The 18,425-nt window shown below is 41.2% G+C and overlaps 1 protein-coding gene and 1 long non-coding RNA gene across 5 annotated transcripts in view; both read right to left on the reverse strand.

Annotated features, from left to right (window-relative positions):
• Positions 1 to 18,425, reverse strand: part of LOC140582834 (uncharacterized) — a 137,630-nt gene that overhangs the window by 107,919 nt on the left and 11,286 nt on the right. The gene's annotated exons all lie outside the window — the stretch shown is intronic.
• LOC140582828 (izumo sperm-egg fusion protein 1-like) lies at positions 2,321 to 13,990 on the reverse strand. 3 transcript variants are annotated; one of them, XM_072707232.1, is made up of 12 exons: positions 13,523 to 13,990; positions 13,237 to 13,317; positions 12,789 to 12,875; positions 12,670 to 12,690; positions 12,379 to 12,468; positions 12,114 to 12,214; positions 11,723 to 11,879; positions 11,463 to 11,628; positions 8,123 to 8,218; positions 7,549 to 7,664; positions 2,573 to 2,661; positions 2,321 to 2,492 (listed from the first exon to the last, which is right to left on the reverse strand). In XM_072707232.1, the coding sequence occupies exons 1-12, from the start codon at positions 13,749 to 13,751 to the stop codon at positions 2,490 to 2,492; spliced, it is 1,236 nt and encodes a 411-aa protein (XP_072563333.1). In that variant the 5' UTR covers positions 13,752 to 13,990; the 3' UTR covers positions 2,321 to 2,489. The 3 variants fall into 3 exon arrangements, 2 of the variants coding, with proteins under 2 accessions (XP_072563333.1, XP_072563334.1); XR_011985606.1 differs by lacking the exons at positions 2,321 to 2,492; positions 2,573 to 2,661 and adding an exon at positions 11,176 to 11,266 and having other exon boundaries at positions 7,625 to 7,664; XM_072707233.1 differs by lacking the exons at positions 2,321 to 2,492; positions 2,573 to 2,661; positions 7,549 to 7,664; positions 8,123 to 8,218 and adding an exon at positions 10,797 to 11,266.

Genomic DNA, 18,425 nt, shown 5'->3' on the forward strand with positions numbered 1-18,425 from the left:
TATATATCATAATTAACATTTATCAGTGACCTAATGTAATTTATCAAAGGTAGTGAGCACTGAACAATGGAGATGGTCACTGGAATTAAACTGAATGTAACTAATAAGTAGAAAAAAGGGACAAGTAACAGGCCACACAGGCAAGTTAGCTGGAGTTGTGATGTGGACCAGTAATGCCAAGCAGTACACCAAAAATATTCGGAACATTATACACTGAGTCTATCCTGCTAATATTAGTAGTCACTGTATGTCAATTTGTCTGCGTCACAACAGTACGGATTAGAACAATATATGGTACCATCAGTAATGCGATCTGGCCCCTTTAAGGCTGGCTCGCTCCAAATAGTGAGCGAGTGCGAGAGTGGGTTAGAGCAAGGCGGCGGGGAGGGGGGGCAAATTCAGGCAGAAATTTCAGGGTAAAAACGGCGAAATCGAAATTGGATCATAATGCCAATATTGCTCAGAATCGCTGTAGCTTTCCGATGGCGGTCCGATTACCGTGACCGACACATAAGAAAGCAAACATTATTTATTATCATCCTATGTATGTTAAATTATGATCTTCCACATTAATCAAGAGATTGTAAAACGGACAATATTACAGCTCGAATAGCTTATATTAAAGTCACCCAAGAGTCACAACATGGTTTTGAAATGGCAAAGACAGACAGAAATTAAATGTATATAAGCAAGCAACATAAGGGATCCGTTGTTTGGGTAAATTATATTATAGTATACTATATATATATATGTGGTGTGGTGGCGAATTCGTGCAGAAATTTCGGGGTAAAAACGGCGAAATCGAAATTGGATCATACTGCCAATATTGCTCAGAATCGCTGTAGCTTGGTATGCGGGCCGTTGCGGTTGCTTATCGTGACCGACACATAAGAAAGCAAACATTCTTTATTATCATCCTATGTATGTTAAATTACGATCTTCCACATTAATCAAGAGATTGTAAAACTGACAATATTACAGCTCCAATAGCTTATATTAAAGTCACACAAGAGTCACAACATGGTTTTGAAATGGCAAAGACAGACACAAATGAAATGTATGTCAGCAAGCAACATAAGGGATCTGTTGTTTGGGTAGATTATATTATATTAAATAGGCTACTAAATTTTTGTGGTGTGGTGGCGAAATCGTGCAGAAGTTTTATAACTGCACTATCGATTTATCACCTTATTTAGAAATAAAAATTCAGTTCTTATCCTTTTTAAAAGTTATATTGTTTGAAACTGTCTTCCAGTGGAAGTGTCCCTTAGACTTTTATTCTAAGTGCCTCTCTGTTATCAGAGAGGTTGATTTATTTAATTTTTCTACCACACATGTGCACACTGGTGCCCGATCTGCGAAGGCATGCGCACACTGGTTTTCCATGTATGTCACTACTTGATCTGTATACTGACTGCCTGGCCGATAGGCGAGCACATACGCAATGCACTGATGACTGCGAACGCTGCGCAATGCACTGACTATCGTGAAATGTCTACCTGATTATGTTTTGACATTACAAAACAACATTACATATTTGACAGATCATCATACAGTAATTGGTAATCATTGCTTTACTCACAACTATGTGCAGGCAATAATGCATTTGTAGAAAAATGGAATGCAGTAGAATGTCTTATTCTAAGGAAGTGTATGCTACAATTTCTGCTCAGAAATATTGAATACCACTAATAACAGTTAGTTGTTGGAATACATATAAGTAAATGAATCAGATAAATATTCACCTAAAATAACTGCAATATTCCTAATAAACAGACTGAAAAGTGGATGTTGATCCTTTTGTGTCTTCAATATTTAAATACTGTTCATAGTGTTTTGTATGCTGTGTATATTTAACTAACAATACATTTCCCATATATTTTGTCTTACACCAAGTGTCCATGCTTAAAAGACTCACTACGTCCGGACTGCTTCTTAGAATCTTGGGTCCTCTCACATTTTCTTTGCTGTATTTAATCTGTGGGGAACTGTGGCCTCCCTAAATGTGCTTATTATGTTTTGAGAAGTTATCAAGATCTTCATAGTGAAAGCAAAACAAAATTATCACAGTGTCAACCTGAAATGGTGCATTGTACAGTATGTAGCTCAGATCTATATAAGGAATGAAACAATGACAGAAGAAATACTAGAAATGCAAATCTAAGCAATACAAGAACATAATAAAATATTAGGTCAGTGTGCAGATAGCATTAGCAGTGGTAAGTTCAAGATCAATTTGTCTTCCGGTTGTGTGCAACTCATTTATTGTGGAAAGTGAAGAATAAGTGAAGAGCAAAAACACTATGAGGGTAGTCAGTACTTGCTTTATATATAAATTATTTATTGCAAATTGTGTAAAGTAAAAATTCTCTTTTGAGAAAAGAAAAAAAACACTTAGATAAGTGAAAAGCAATAATAAAAATGTACAGTCCTACAGCAGACCGTCCTTTTTCATTTGACAGGTTATTCTCTGGTCAAAGTCTTCAATCTCACTAGAACAGACAAAAAAGTACACAGTTAACAATGTTACATGCACCATTTAACCTTGCAGGTGTTTTCCTGCAACTCTTACCTTCTGCTGTGCTGAAGACCAGCAAGGAACAAGTTCTCTGCTTTCTGTGTGGACACACCTGTCAGCTGAGCTAGAGCACAGACGATGGACTAAACTAAACAAACAAAAGTACATTATGAAACACTGTTGTACTAAAATCATGTAAGGTTGACATTGTATTTCAATAAAAGAACTAATAAGCCATTAAAAGCAAATATAGTACAAGATACATTTGGTTATTTTTTATTACTTGTAATAAAGCGTTTTTAGAAGCGAACCTAAGTGTGCCTGTTTGTTCATTCAAGAGCCCTATATCCCCTTCACATCGCCTTAACATATTGACAATCTATAAATCAAAGAGCTAGCAGGATATTTTTTGTTCATAAACATTCACCTTCTCTTTTTAAGTGCAGTGCATGTCGAGGTTGATTCATTGAACCTCCACAACAAAGATATAAGCCTATGCATAATTTATTTTTGTCTTCATTTTGAGACTTGTTTGCAATAATGCAAATGTCTATATTGAATTGTTATGCTGTGTGTATATATATATATATATATAAGGAAACCCTGTATTTGCAGTTCGTTTTGGAAACACTGGTAGCTTTTACTTAAAATTAAACATTTAGCCCACAGCGTGTTTGTGTGTGTGTGTGTGTGTGTGTGTGTCCCGACAAAAAAGCATGAGAAGGCTTCCCTTGTTCAGTTTCAGTGTCACCAGTTCCCTTTGACGCCACATCTGGCACAGGAGCCAGACAGGAGGCATGCCACTTCTTACCATCTTCCAAAAGGTAAGTATAAGAGCCAACCTTCTCTTTCACCTCCACAGGAGGAGTGAACTTTGGGTGTGCTTTCATCACATGCATTGGTTTTTTAATCCGCACTCTATCCCCTTTTTTGAAAGAAGTAGGACGAACATGACGTGAGTGATCAAAGCGCAATTTCATGTCTTCCTGCCGTGCCAGTACACGCTTCCGAAGTTGTGAAGGATCAAGAACAGCAGATGGAGGAGCCAGAACATCCAAACTAGTACGCATCTTCCGGCCGTGGAGCAACTCAAAAGGAGACACACCAGTGATAGCATGAGGTGTAGCTCTATAAACTTGTAGGAAGTCAGTAACAGTTACCTTCCACGAGGCGGACTGGAGAATAGCAGACTGAATCGTACTCTTAAGCACTCTATGAAAGCGCTCAACGGCTCCATTCGCAGAAGGGTGGTAATTTGCAGTTCGAACATGCGCAATATTTCTTCCCTTCAAGAATGCAGCGAATTCTGGTGAAGTAAATTGAGGACCATTATCACTCACAATGGTCGTTGGATTACCATGCCGACTGAAGACAGTAGTCAGAAATGAAGTAACCTGTTTGGTAGTTATAGATGCAGTAAAAGCGACCTCAGGCCAGTTACTATAATAGTCCGTGAGCGTAATAGCATACCGACAGTCCCAGACAGCTGTCTCAAAAGGGCCTACGATGTCAATTGCCAACTTCTCCCAAGGTGCAGAAGGCAATGGCACAGGCTGCAGTGGAACCTGAGAAACCTTAGCGGTCTTATCCAATGAAAGGCACAATTGACAAGCAGCGATTTTGTCCATGACATTTATGTCCATTTTTGGCCACCAGTAGATGTCTCTCAAGCGTTGTTTCGTTCGCACTATTCCCTGATGGCCTTCATGTGCAATATGAACCAGATGCTCCTGGAACTATCAGACGAGCACCCCTGAAGACAAAGTCAGCTTGAACACTGAGCTCAGCTCTGAGTTTGTAGTATGGTTGCAGAACAGGATCCAGAGCAGAAAGCGAAGCAGGCCAGCTACGGCTGATTTGCATGCGTAATGCAGAGAGCTCAGGGCAGGATGCAGAGGCAGTAGCAAACTCTTCCTTGGATATAGCAGTTAGGGCTGTAGACACCAGAGTGACAAATTCGGGTTCAGCATCTGATGTTGTATCTGAAACAAAAGGCAGAGGCAAGCGAGACAAACAATCTGCAGTGTAGTTTTCAGATCCAGCCCGGTACTCAACTGAATAGTCAAAACATAGTAATCGAGCGGCCCATCGTGCTATTCGCATGCCAGCACAATCAGTTCCTTTTGTGGTCAGCAGTGTGGTCAGGGCCTGATGATCAGTCCGTAGAATAAATCTGCGGCCCCATAAGTATGTCCTCCACTTCTCGACTGCCCACACACAAGCCAAGGCCTCCTTTTCCACAGTGGAGTATTTCTGTTCTACATCGAAAGTGTTCTGGAAGCAAAAGCGATAGATCCTGATGGACAGGAGCGCACTATTTGCGAAAAGACAGCACCCAGTCCATAAGCAGACGCATCGGTGGAAATGACCACCTGCCACTCAGGATGAAACAGTGCGAGAGCAGGACTATTAACAAGCAACTTCTTTACTTCTGTTAAGCTGTTTTGCGCATCTTCAGACCAGCAGAACCCATTCTCAGCCTTTAGGCATGCACGTAGAGGCACCACCACCGAAGCAAAATTTGGAATGAATTTATTATACCAAGATAAAAGTCCTATCAATGAACGCAATTGAACAGCATCAGATGGCACAGGCGCATCGAGTATCGCAGACAGATGCTCTTGATCCACCTGAATACCCTGCGCAGTCACCTTGTGGCCCAGAAACTTCAAGCTCTGTTTTCTGAATTGACATTTTGAGTTGTTCAGCTGCAGTCCAGCATCCCTCAGGCGCTGTAGCACTTTCTGTAGTGCAAGGTCATGCTCCTGTACAGTACGTCCCCAGACTATGATGTCATCAAGGTAATTTGCAACATTTTGAAGTCCGTCCAGGATTATTGCCATCATTTTTTGAAAAGCAGCAGGAGCCGAAGCCAAACCATACGGCACCCGTTTGAACCTGAAGAGTCCTTTGTGCGTAATGAACGCAGTGAGGTCACGGCTGTCCTCATGAAGAGGCACTTGATGATACGCACTCTCTAAATCAATGGTTGAAAAGGTATCGCAAGTAGTAGCTAAGTCCCTTAAAGCAGCAATGTATTGCACAACTGTCTCGTCGTGAGCTTGCACACGTTTCCTGAAAGCATGCCTTTCCACCACCACATTTCTTTTTGGCAGAAAATGTTCTTCCAGCGCCTTAATGGCATGTTCCAGATTGTCACCGGTAGCAGGTAAGGTATAAAACAGTCTCTGACCTTCAGTTCCAAGACAGTGAAGAAGTAAAGCCCTTTTCCTAGGTTCCGGCCAGGATTCCCCTGTAGCATTAATAACGAGCAAGTAGTTCCGAAACATTTTTAGCCATGTTGCAAGCGGTACCACGGGCTCACCGGGACACGGCAGAAAGGGAGTCGGAAAGGGAGCACTCACTGACGGCATCTGCGAAGATTCATGCGAACATCCTCGTCGCCAATTTGTTATGTCTTGTATAAGGAATGAGACTTGTAAGATTTCTTAATTAAGTTTAATTAACATGTGCCAGATGCACTCGAACAGAACACACGTGCACATTGCAGTAACCTTTCTTCTTCCCCTCCTTTTCCTCTCGCTCTATATCTAGTACCACTGTTAAGTAGCGACATCTAATGGTACATTATAGTAACAACACCACAAGATTTGTGTATCCAACTGGGTTTAGCTTCTCAAATGATCTCTTAAGGAAAAAAATGCATGAAATTTAGTTTAGTTGTGGATTTTCTTCATATGTGGAAATGTATTTTTTACATGTTAAGAAATAGAAATCACATAAAATTATATATATATATATTAGGGCTGTCAAAATTAACGCGTTAACGCGGATTAATCCATCATCATGATTAATCTGATTAAAATTTTTAACGCAATTAACCCATCTGCAGCACAGAATGATTCAAAATCCCTGAAATGTCTCTGTTAACCCATTTCGGGCAGTTTTAGTGCGTTCCATTTGCCCTCGGAACTCGTATTCCGAGTCGGATTCCGGAGTTTTGAAGCCGGAAGTGACGACATGCGCTCCAGTTTCTCGGAGATCCGAGAAATATCTCGGAGCAGCACAGAGGATCCCGAGTTCAGAATCCTACAGTAGATGGCTGCACCCTTTATCAACAGAAGGGAAAGTTTTCGGTTTATACTGTTTAAGCACTACTTCTCATTTGTGGCTCATTAAATCGGTCGCACACGCTATACTGTCCAACTTATCTGTGGATGTATTGCTACGGAGTTTTATATGTAAAGCACCGCACGTAATGTGTTATCAACTGATATTGCTAACAATGGCAATTAACCGGGCTAGAATTGGACTTCATGATTAGTTGGATTATTTGTCGGATTTACGGTAGTTCGTGCTAATTGTAAGCGAACGAAGATAAAGACCATTTAAACTGAGGTACCTTTAATCCGACAAGTTGTCCGGCTAAGCAAAAAATCTTGCTTTTTGATATGGGTCCATGGTATTGCACTTCTGTGGCAGATGGAATGCATCCGACTCGTGTTCAAGATGTTCAATAAACATGTTAAGTGCATATATATTCCCTTTTTTCTTGAGTCTGTTTGCTCATGCAAAATGAAATGTGATTAATATAGATTAAAAATGAATGATATTTAATCGTGATTAATCAAAATTAATCCACAGCAACCCTGTGATTAATCTGATTAAAAATTTTAATCGTTTGACAGCACTAATATATATATATATATATATATATATATATATATATATATATATATATATATATATATATATATATATATATACACATACACAGGAATAAATAAGTGATAAAATGTCAGAATGCAGAAATAAACAAATATGTGGATAAAAACAGAAATGTAGAAAAAGAGAAATTGATAAGTGTAGAGCTAATTATGGCATTTTCAGGGTTGCCTACTCTCACACATCTGGCATGACACTCGCTTTCAGACTCTCACACTCACAAAGGAAATCTTACAGCAAATCAATTTTATTCCATTATTAACCTAAAGTGAGTTATATCAAAAACATTGGGGTAGTTTGCAAACTCTTCTGACTGTTTACAGGGTAATTGAACTGTTACATACATGGAAATGCATGTGCATGTGTGTGTAGATTTGCCTTCAATCGGGGGTTTGTTCCTGCCATGTTATATGCACAGTCCTCATCATTAATGTCATTAGGTTCTCCCTCCCTCCAGTAACTGAACAACAAACAAGAATACACAACATTAATAACAATCATAATCATTATCATCAAACAAAGGTGATTCGTCATTTTACCAAAGACCACACACACGTTATTAAATAAGAATGTCTCAAATCAGCAGTTGCATATTTGTATAAGTTACTGAGGGATTTACTGCTGCTTATCATTATTTTGGTCATGTTACCCATTTTAAGGGGGTGCTGTGTGGCTCTGTGGGTTAGGCCTAGTGATTTCACTGTTGGGTCCTTTCAGCAAGACCCTTAACCGTAATTAATATGAAGACTGGCCGACCCTGCTTTCTCAGCTGTATGTCACTTTAAACAAGACATCTACTAAATAAATAAATGTAAATACAAAATGAATAGGAGAAGCATACTACAACTCTGCTGCATGAGCATCACTGCATCTCCTTCTCTGTGTCTATAATGATGTTACATATATAACCTCTCTTACCTTGTGGTCAGTGGTGTCCCATCCACCCATTTCCAGGTTCCTTCACGTTCTCTGTCTATCAGACCGATCCAGGCCTCCGTATGAAGAATAATGTCCCTGAGTGGAATAATAAATCATCAAAACATTAACTTAAATTGTCTACAATCATTGCATTTTCTTAAAGTAGAACAGAATCAGGTGAGGAGAGTTATAAAGTGTACAGGTCAATCCTTTCATTATTTCTCTTTCCTCTCTAATATTATTTTCTGGAGTAGGAGAAAATCAAGAGGAAATGTTTAAATGTTGATTTAAGGAACTCATCCTGCAACCTTCTCTCCTGCATCAAAATGGAGAACAACTTCTCCATCCTGCGCTGCTTGCTGTACTGCATGGAGAAGAATCCTGTCCTTCACACTCTTCCACCATTCGGCCACGGAGGGGAAGGTAGGTTTGTCCTTCTGCCACTCGGAGAAGTGATCTAAAAAAAGGTGCCTAAAATCGCTCTCCTCCGGGATCTGCAGGTTCATTTTCCAATAGCCGCCCCCATATACAGGGGCGTCTATGGAGACAGTGGCCTCCACTGCCAAGTGGTCAGTGGGCCACTGTGGGGAGAGGGACACCTTTTTAAAAACAACGGGGGGTGAAGCTAAAATGTAGTCAATGTGACTGCTAGCTCTGCGACTATTATGCCAGGTGAAGCCCAGCATGTCGGGGTTTCATGTTTTAAAACCGTCAGCAAGTTTAAGGAACGAATAAAATGGCGAAAATGCCCTGAGCTGACATCCTCTCTACCTTCCAACAAGATGTTAGAAACCAGCTATTTAAAAACAATACAATCCTACTGCCCCCCCCCCCCCAGTCAACCTCGAAAGGTCCCCCAGTTCCAACTCCGCCAACTACTCCTGATCATTAGCGGAGTCCTGAAGTCTGCTGAACTCTTGTCCTTCTATGTCATACACCAGGTGGGGGGCCTGTAGCATTGGGGAGGGGGGACACTCGCGGCCTTGGTCCCCAGTCACCTCTGGGGCTGTATGCGTCAGGTTGGGCCTCCCTTCAGCTCGTCTTCCTCCTCCGCGGGGATGCCCCACTCCTCCTCCTCCTCCTGCTGATGCCTGGAGCCAGGAGGACTTACTTGGAGACCCCTCAGGCATTGTCACCTCAATCAACGGGGCCTCCTTCTCCTAGACCAGGGCTTTTCCTTCTGCCCCCATCGCCACCTGTTCCTGCTCCAGAATGGGGGCTTGAGCACCCCTGCCACTCTCCTTGCTGACAAAATCCCTACAAGAAGGCAATGGCTAGCCCCATGGCAACAGTGGTCAGGCCACCTTCAGGTCATGCATTAAGATCAACGTGTCCTCCTCTAAAAAACCCTAATGCAAAAAATCCCACCAAAAAAAGCACTGATAAGAACAACTGCACTTGATCTTAGCCAAAAGGCCAAGGAGCAATACCCACTAGGGTGGGGTGAAAAAAATCAAAATTTCTAATAGCAATTTCCAATAGTGCGGAAAAGTTGTCACTGGACCTCGTTATTAAACGTGCAAAATATCTTTGAAATAGGTTAATATTTTCAGGTTCTGCAACGCGATCGAAGTTTTCACCTGTCACATCAATGCGCAGATCCACGCTTTGTATCATCCATATCATAACACAATGTAAAATTGTTCCAATTTAATACAAGAACCTAACAATCAATCAGTGACAATGAGTAAGTGGGAAACGACTCATTCAGAAACGTGGCACTCAGGAGCATGTTTACACTGACATACTGGCAATACACACTATCCATTATCTATACCATCCATCCATCCATCCATCCATTATCTATACCGCTTTATCCATCTGGGTCTTACCAAAAATATTAGGACACCGCACCAAATCATTGAATTCGGGTGTCCCAATATTTTTGGTAATATAGTGTATCTAGCCATTTTGACTGTCATGCTTAATACTTTTCATTTTGGTGGCACTGAGGAACAATTTTACATTGCATTTTGATATGGATGATACGTAACATGGATCTGTGCATTGATACCCAGTAAAAATCTGCGTTACCTGAATGTTGGTATTTTGTTGTGATTATCCTGTTAAGTAACATTCTCTTGATAAAATGGCATATTCATTATCCAAAATACACCAACGGTAGCATATTAATCTTGTTTTAAGCATTTTCATAAAACTTCATTTGGTAGAAGATTTTTTGAAATAAGAATAAGACAAGCTTTGCTCAGTATTGAAACATTGTCTCTAAATAAACTGTCCTTAAAATCATCGATCCTTAATGCAAACTGCAATGCTTATAATAAGACATTTATTAAAACCAAGTGGTTGAATAAAAAACACAATCAGTAGGGTAATAAACTGTTTTAATAGAGACATGGAACACTTGCTCATAAAGTAATTACATTCCAGTAATGCAGATAAAGACAAGTATGGCAGTGTCATAGACTGTAACTAAATGTGTTTCTGTAATTTAAAGATTACAGTTCAATTTGCACAGTTCTGGAAGTTACAGTTCAATTTGCACTTGGTTTAACAGAGAACATACTGGAGCTTTAAAACTGGGCCATGTTCCTAAACAAGTTAGGTTGTTTTCATTTTTAACAAACAATCAGTACCTGCTGGTTGAAATTAACCTTTTTAAAGTGGGAAAACCACACTTCTCACGAATTAAAAACAAGTCACGTACATAAAATACATTAACTAAATTAGAATTTTATTGTAACAATATCAAATAATAATCACAAAATCAAAATGAATTACGAGATGTTGTTACATTGCTGCAGGTGACGACACTGAAAGCAACTCAAAGCATTACGCACATCTGAATATGTTCGTCGGAGACTTGCACTCAGGGCCAGTAATGGATGACACTGCAGTTGTGACCCGCTGGGCCGGCTACTTTGAGCAGTTGTTTAAAGCTGACCCTCCGCTCAGCTGTGAACCACCCAATCTCACTGAGATCGCATGGGTGATGAATCAGCTGGAGGTAGGGAAGGCCACAGGAGACGCCTTCCAGACATGACGTTTTAGTGGATTTCATTTAAATTTTCTGGAAGAAAAAGGCCGCTCACATTTCTTTTCCCGGTTTCTGCTCCTCAGTCTGGCAGTGTCCCCTCCTCCGCCATCACAATTTCTTCCCGCCGCTCTCGTCTCAACGCTAAGCTATAGAGTTTCATTTATTATTTTTAATACCTATTCAAACCAGCTGACATAATTTATTAGGACACACAATTTACCTTGATTTCGGCTTGCCCAAATATTTCTACTCAGGATTAGTTTGATTATGTCATTCTTCATTTAATGGGCATGTGTCAGTGTCTTGTTTCCTCATGAGTACCTTGCCCAAGAAATTACTCACCCAAAAGCTACTGCTAGGCCGCAGCAGCCAGCCAGACCCAAAACAATCACTGCAGCAACAAATGCAGCAAGCAGGTCTTTGGGAAGTTCAGGAGGGAGGCTGCCGCTGTCGTCGGGAGGAAGCGTGGGAGGCGTGGGCACAGGTGTGGTGGGGGCTGAAGGTTTGACTGAGAAGAAACAGAGGGGACACTACTGTTGGACAACCACTGCTTTAAAACTGGGCCAGATGCAGTTTCAATGTAAACAGGATGGAAACCTCACCAGTCAGCCGGTATTTCAAGCTGGTCAAAACCTTGTTCTTGCTATCCAGTAAACGGCACTGGTACACTCCTTGCTCGTCCAAGTTTATGTTATTTAGCACCACACTTGAAGAAGAGGTTGCTGAAAACACCATAAACTTGCCGGCAGGATTTGAGTACTGAGAGACATAAAACAATAAATAAGAAAAACACTAGCAAACCTCGACAGCCCGATGTGCCCATACATTTCAGTAATACTGGTTTGCTAAATGTTTTTATTCAACCAATGTATCTGCACCTTACGTTTTTATTGTCAGCCAACTTGTTCTTAAGTTCTATTTCACACAGATAGACACACACACACAAATGGATGATATAAGAAAGACACAGTGATCATTTATTGTGAGTCTTACCCGGGAGAACTGATAGACCTTGTCTCCCTCCACCAAATTGTGCCAGGGAAAAGAGCAGTCCAGGACTGCAGAGCTTCCCTCCTCGGCTTCCAGGTGGCGCTCTGACCAAGGTGGAGAAAGAAAAATTAATACTACCCTGCTGGTGATGTGCGGTAGCAAACAAAAAAGAGGAGCAGAGCAGAAAGGAAGACATACTGTGCATTTGTGTATACAGATATGGACAGACAGACAGATGGATGGATGGAGAAGTGTCACAATCACTCACCACCACAGGTATTCCGGTCGGGTGGAGAGGGGCAGGTGCGTATCTCAGAGGCACAGGTGTAACAATTGATTACTCTCTGATACAGCAACCCTGAATGGTGGGGGGTGGGAGAGAATCACAGGGAAGAAAATATCCAGACATAGGAAGAAAAAAATGACAGCTTTGAATACCTATGGAGCTCTTCTCTTATTGAAGCAAGATTCACAAGTACAGTCTGTCACACGTATAGGGAAAACAGATAGCATAAAGCCTTTGCTGAATGAAAAAGATAATTAAAAAAGCCTTACGTACCACATTTGTTTGGGCAAAGACCTGCAAGAAAACCAACAGGAAGTAATGCATATGTCATTTCCAGCTGACACTAACAGATTGCAAACCGTTATTTATAACATGAGAGCAAAAGTCTGTACCTGTATGGACAAAGGTTTCTAGATTCTCCTGTAAAATTCTTCTCCCTTTGTCCATCATGTCTTTGGTGACATTCTCTCGGTCTTGTTCTGGGCAGAGAAAATTCTTTATTGTTAGCATGTCCATGTACAAGTACACAGTGCATTGACATCTGGTTTCCCTTGGGTCCCCTATGGTGCTACACACAAATACAAACACAATAAATGCATGTATGACATCAACAACACAATACAATATAAATAGTGGACAAAACTATGTTTGATTTTGTGCATGTATGCAGTATGGTGAAAATGTGCAGTGTGGTACATATATTTGTTTCGCTGCCACAAATTCCCACATGTGCATGTGTTTGAAGAAGCTCCAGAGAAGTATCACACATGTGAGCTGGGGTGCAGTAAGGGCATTAATAACTCCACAATAGGCTGCTGTGTGACTAGTGAACTGTCTTACCAGTATGGAGAGAAACGTCATGAAGAAGCATATCGATCTCTGTCCGATATTCCTTACTTGCCCTGGACAGTGTGGTGGCATCTTGGACAAATGTAATAGGTCAGACACCATTAGTTATTGTACCACCAGTGCAAAACCAAGCCCAGATACGAGTCATTTATATTTTACAGATGATGAAAAAACATATTGTTTAGTTATTTAACTACGCATATGAAATTATTAGGATGCTTTATCATTGTTGCTTGTCGATAAGACAGCACACACACACACACACACACACACCTACCTATTACTCCATAGGAGTATCTGCTGCTCTTTGCAAAGCTGTAATTTAAATAACGCATTATTTCATCATCATCCACTGATGCATTGGAGAATGCTTTCAAAAAGTTGTTATGCATTAGCTGCACCAGTGGATCACACTGCAGGCAGGTGTGGGCAATGGGAAGCAAGCACTGGAAAAGGCAGAGCCAGACAAGCACAGTCGGAGCCATCACGACAACAGAGATAAGCATCCAACAGTGATAATTCCACAACTCTGCATGCGCCTTAGAATTTATAGAGAGCTACTGACTACGTAGCTCTACACTTTGTGTCGTAGCCATCTCCATGGAAACAGAATTCAGGGGGACAGATTGACGTGCAGCCGTTCCAGAACAGACGCAAGTCTGACGTATTTTTAGGCGGTTTGTTTACATTTCTCAATATCCGGGGTTTCTGAGAAAAGTAATGAAATTTCAGGAAGTCAGTGAAAATGACATGTCATATGTAATGTAAAACGATTATTAAATAAGCTTCTCGTTTTGTCGGATGAGATGAATTCTTTGTTGCTCCTGGTATATTTCGACGAATTTTAATGTTTCACACAGGAGCAATTAGCATGTTGCTAACGTTTTGCTAAAGGAAGTGAAGAATAAAACCTCAATTCACAGATTTCCAAACATCACTCCCAGTGGCTGCATGTCTAGCAGCCTCTGATGTGAGGCAAGTTTTTTTGCCGGACTTCGTTATCCTGAAGTAGGCGTATCTTTGTCATCTTAATTATTGTATTTAAAATATAGCGCATATACGATTTGAATCCGCGTGTCATCAAGAAGCATTGAAAGGTGATAAATCAATTTCGTGAAAATTATTAAAAAGTCTTAAGTGATATTTCGAATCATTTTTCAATGACCATAACCTCCGAGATGACTCCGGATAACTCGCGACCCTGAATAGGATAAGCGGTTACAGAAAATGGCAGGATGGATGGATCAACACTATTACCTAAATATCACATATCTTGAGTATTAGTTTATATTTCCATCATTTAAAATTGATGCTATCCAGTTGACATGGTGTTTTATAACTGATTCACTCTGAACTATGAAGCTTGGCGTATTTTACGTTTGTTTCAGCCATATTTATATCATTTCTAATCAGTGTGATCAGGAAAATTTTGAAAAAACAAATAGTACATTTCCTTAGTTTTTTATTTTTCTTTGTCCTACGGGCATAATTACTCACGGCCGCCGTCAGTGACACGTATAAGTTCATGTCACCGTCATAGCTCTCAAGTCTCCCGTTTTGGCCGGGAAACTACCGTATTTTACCCCTCTTTCCCGCCGTCCTCCCGTATTAGTATTTTCCTGTAAATCTCCCGTATTATCATTTAAAAAGATTCCTCTGCCTTAGGGCTGCAATAATTCATCGAGTAATTCGAATAATTCGATTACAAAAAATCCTCGATGCAAATTCTGTGCTTCGATGCTTCTTCTTCTTTGGAGTTTAACGGCGGCTTACATCCGTCAGTGTTGCACTACCGCCACCTTCTGGACGATTCTCCTTCGTAGTTTCTCCCCTCCATTTCCAGAGCAGTTGCTTCGATGCTTCGTGTAATCCGCACGACTATGTACCGCTTAGTGATCAGCGTGTTTCACTCGGAGGATTATTACTGTCGCACAGTGTGCTTACGCTGTGTTACGTGTAGCAGGTTTGATTCGTTGGCGCGTTGGTGGAAGACGGAAATTCAGAGAAAAAGACAAAAAAATTCTAAAGTTTGGGACCACTTCAAACAGAAGAAAAGCGAAAATAATGTCCATTGTAAAAAAGAATTAGCTTACCACAATAGCACAACGTCTGTGATTCAACATCTCAACAGAAAGCACCCAGTCTATGCATCCATTCCACAGAGCGGAACCAATACAAGGTAAGCGCGAGCGTTTCACATTTGCGGCTAAACAAAGACCTGCGATAGAAACGTATTTATGGACATATGTGTGAATAAAAAAGTATACCAAGATTCAGCCCAAGCAGTCCCTATTTTTCCTAAACAAAAACACTGATAATACAACTAGGGTTGCAAAGGGATGGAAAATTTCCAGAAACTTTGCAGAATATTTCCATTCCATGGGAAGATAAGCTGGGGAATTTTGGAAATACTACAAATTGGAAACTTTCCATGGGAATATATGGGAATTAACAGGAAAATTTCCAGAATTTTGCAACCTTAAATACAACAGCAGTAAAAATGATGCTGTCGTAGTTTAATTAATATGGAACTGGAGCCTGTCTATACACTGCTGGGCAGCCACAGCCCAGTCTACACGATACGTCAGTGCGTCCGTCATATTGCGAGTGGCAGAAGTGCCATTTAAACTAATACAGGTGTACGTGGAAACCGGGTATTCTGATGAAAAAACATTTAAAACAGCATCATTTACATACAACAGATGAATGAATCGTTTAACTACAATTACTTATATCCGTTTATACACAAATAATGGCAATTATTCAGACAAAAACTTGACCATTGTCTGAAAGTCAAAATAGTAAGACTTCCACTGGAATATGGTGCAGCCTTAGTTTGTGGAAGACAGACACAACTAAAGACATGAGCATAAAATGATGGTTGTCAATTTCAAACTGTGTTTCCTGAATGTCCTCCTTGAGAAAAAACACATCATCTGAACCAACCTCAGCCTGAACAAACTGATTGATCAAAAATACACTGACAGCTTGCCCTAATGTCGACTGTCGGATAACACGCTCAGCTACTTTGACCACCTTGACTATACCCTCAGAAGGAGTCATCAAACCTCCATTGTTTTTTAATGTGAGCAAGTGGTAGCTTTGATCATATGATGCCGGTACAGCATCTGTTACCAAACTAGCATGGCACACATCACAGGACAGCTTTCTCAAGATCTGTCAAACGACAAACCCTGAGATGTAAACAAGGGCATTTTCCACGATGCCACCTAAGCGGGTTGGTAAGTAGCTATGGTGTATTAGGATGAATTCGCGGACGATTACGTCACCCACGTGACATGGAATTAACTTTACTATAATATTCTGGAAAGTTGTAATTGTGGATTAATTCCGATCGCGTGTTGACTGATCGTCCTGAAATTCAGATCAATCGTCCATGATTCACCCCGAATGTTACTAAACTGCACGAACGTGTTATTTACCGATCCCCTGTAAAACCTAATTTTGCCATAAATAACTTGGGCTCATAAAGAGAAGCCAGGATGCTCATCTGGGCCAATAGATCGGCATGCAGGATGCTTATCTTGGTTTCGGGAGATAGGGTGGGGGGTCGGTATACAGCACACTGTATTGCCTTTAGGGGGGAACAGGGAGGCATTGCGCAAGGACGCCTATTGTAGTATGTTATCGCAAGCAGCATCACTCGGACAAAAGGGGCAATTGGAGCACACTATATTGCCTGGGGGGAAGGGGTGTGCCTGGCCAGCTTACCCCCTGCCCACATGCAACTCTAAATTTAGTATAAAGGAAGGGGGAGATCCCAGTACTGATCGGAGTTCAGCCGTGGGATAGAGCGCGCATCGCCCGGCACTTTCTCGGAACTCACGTGTTGGTCTCCTGCCAGGACTGAAAGGGCTCCCCAGTCCATGTGTGAAGGTGGGTGATGATAGCACGTCCGAGTGTAAATAGCTTTGCAACTGCTTATGCTTTCCCTTGATTGTTGCGAGTAAATTATCGCCGCTTGTGATAATATTTCGTAACTTTTTATGTTTCCTTGCTTCTTGTATGTGTAATTGCTTCTTTTCTATATATATTCATACCTTTGCACCTAATACTATTAGCTATAAGATATATATTATTTGATATCCGTTGTAGTACGAGTTGTTTTGCATTGCCTTCAATTTGATAGCTCAGTATTGGTGTTAATGCGAGATCATTTTGTATTACTTATTAAAGTGTATTTGAGTGAACCTAAGCGTGCCTGTTTGTTCCTTCGAGAGCCCTATATCCCTCTCTCATCCAATTTTAAGACATTTTGGCGTAGTCGGCAGGATCTGAGGGGAAAAAGATATAGGACTAAGGAACAAACATGTTTAGGAGAAAGATAGCAGCGCCCGAGCCTGAAGTGCTCCCTGAGTGGGATGAGACGCAGTTTGCTGCGTTAGCCCAGGAGATAAGGAAGGGTGGAGGGCCTGTTGATTCCTGGACTGCTGCGTTGAGAAAAGCCGAGCCTGAGCAGGTATTGTCGTGCCTTAGAAAGGTTCCGGTTGTAAAGGATCCCGTGCTGCTCTACAGAGACGCCTATGGATCGTGTTGGCTGCATACAGAATGCAGTATGAGCGCGCAGACCAGACTGAAAGAGAAAAAGAGGGACAAATGAGAGAGTTAACTGAGGCATTAGGTCGGATGACCCTGGCACAGGGTCAGGTGGATATTTTACATCAACGCCTGCAACAAGTAACGGGGGTTGCAGAGCGGGCTGCGATGCAAGTAGCAAAAGCCAATGCTAGGAAAAAACGGACACCATGTCCGCGAAAAATTAGAGCATTTGTTGCTACTGCAACAGCAGCTAATTGGGATCCCGAGCGATGGGATGGCAATATCTGGGACTCAGATAATGAGGATATTGATATTTACAACCCAGATAAAGTTGCGGATCCTGATCAGGGATCTCTTATTGATCCCCCTCCGTTAACAACTTCTGCACTCCCTATTTCACGGAGAAGGGAAGTGCAAGATCCTTCTGGCCGGAGACCACGGCAGTCTGAGCTACTTGTGGAGGATTTCACACAGAAGGAAATTAGTGACATACGGGAGCGGATGAAGCAGCGACCAGGAGAACCATTAGATAAATGGTTGGTCAGGCTGTATGATCAGGGTGCGGCACAAATATCCATAGATCATATGGATTGTCACCATTTTTGTGATTTAAGCACCGA

The sequence above is a fragment of the Paramormyrops kingsleyae genome, chromosome 25 (assembly GCF_048594095.1).
Source record: "Paramormyrops kingsleyae isolate MSU_618 chromosome 25, PKINGS_0.4, whole genome shotgun sequence".
NCBI lineage: Eukaryota > Metazoa > Chordata > Actinopteri > Osteoglossiformes > Mormyridae > Paramormyrops > Paramormyrops kingsleyae.

Excerpts from the sequence above, each read along its gene's own strand:
- LOC140582828 (XM_072707232.1), bottom strand. The coding sequence starts at position 13,751 with ATGCTTATCTCTGTTGTCGTGATGGCTCCGACTGTGCTTGTCTGGCTC. Across the intron at positions 11,880-12,113 it reads AGGTCTATCAGTTCTCCCGG|TACTCAAATCCTGCCGGCAA; the intron begins GTAAGACTCACA and ends TATGTCTCTCAG. Across the intron at positions 2,662-7,548 it reads ACATGCACATGCATTTCCAT|TCCATCGTCTGTGCTCTAGC; the intron begins GTATGTAACAGT and ends TGTTTAGTTTAG.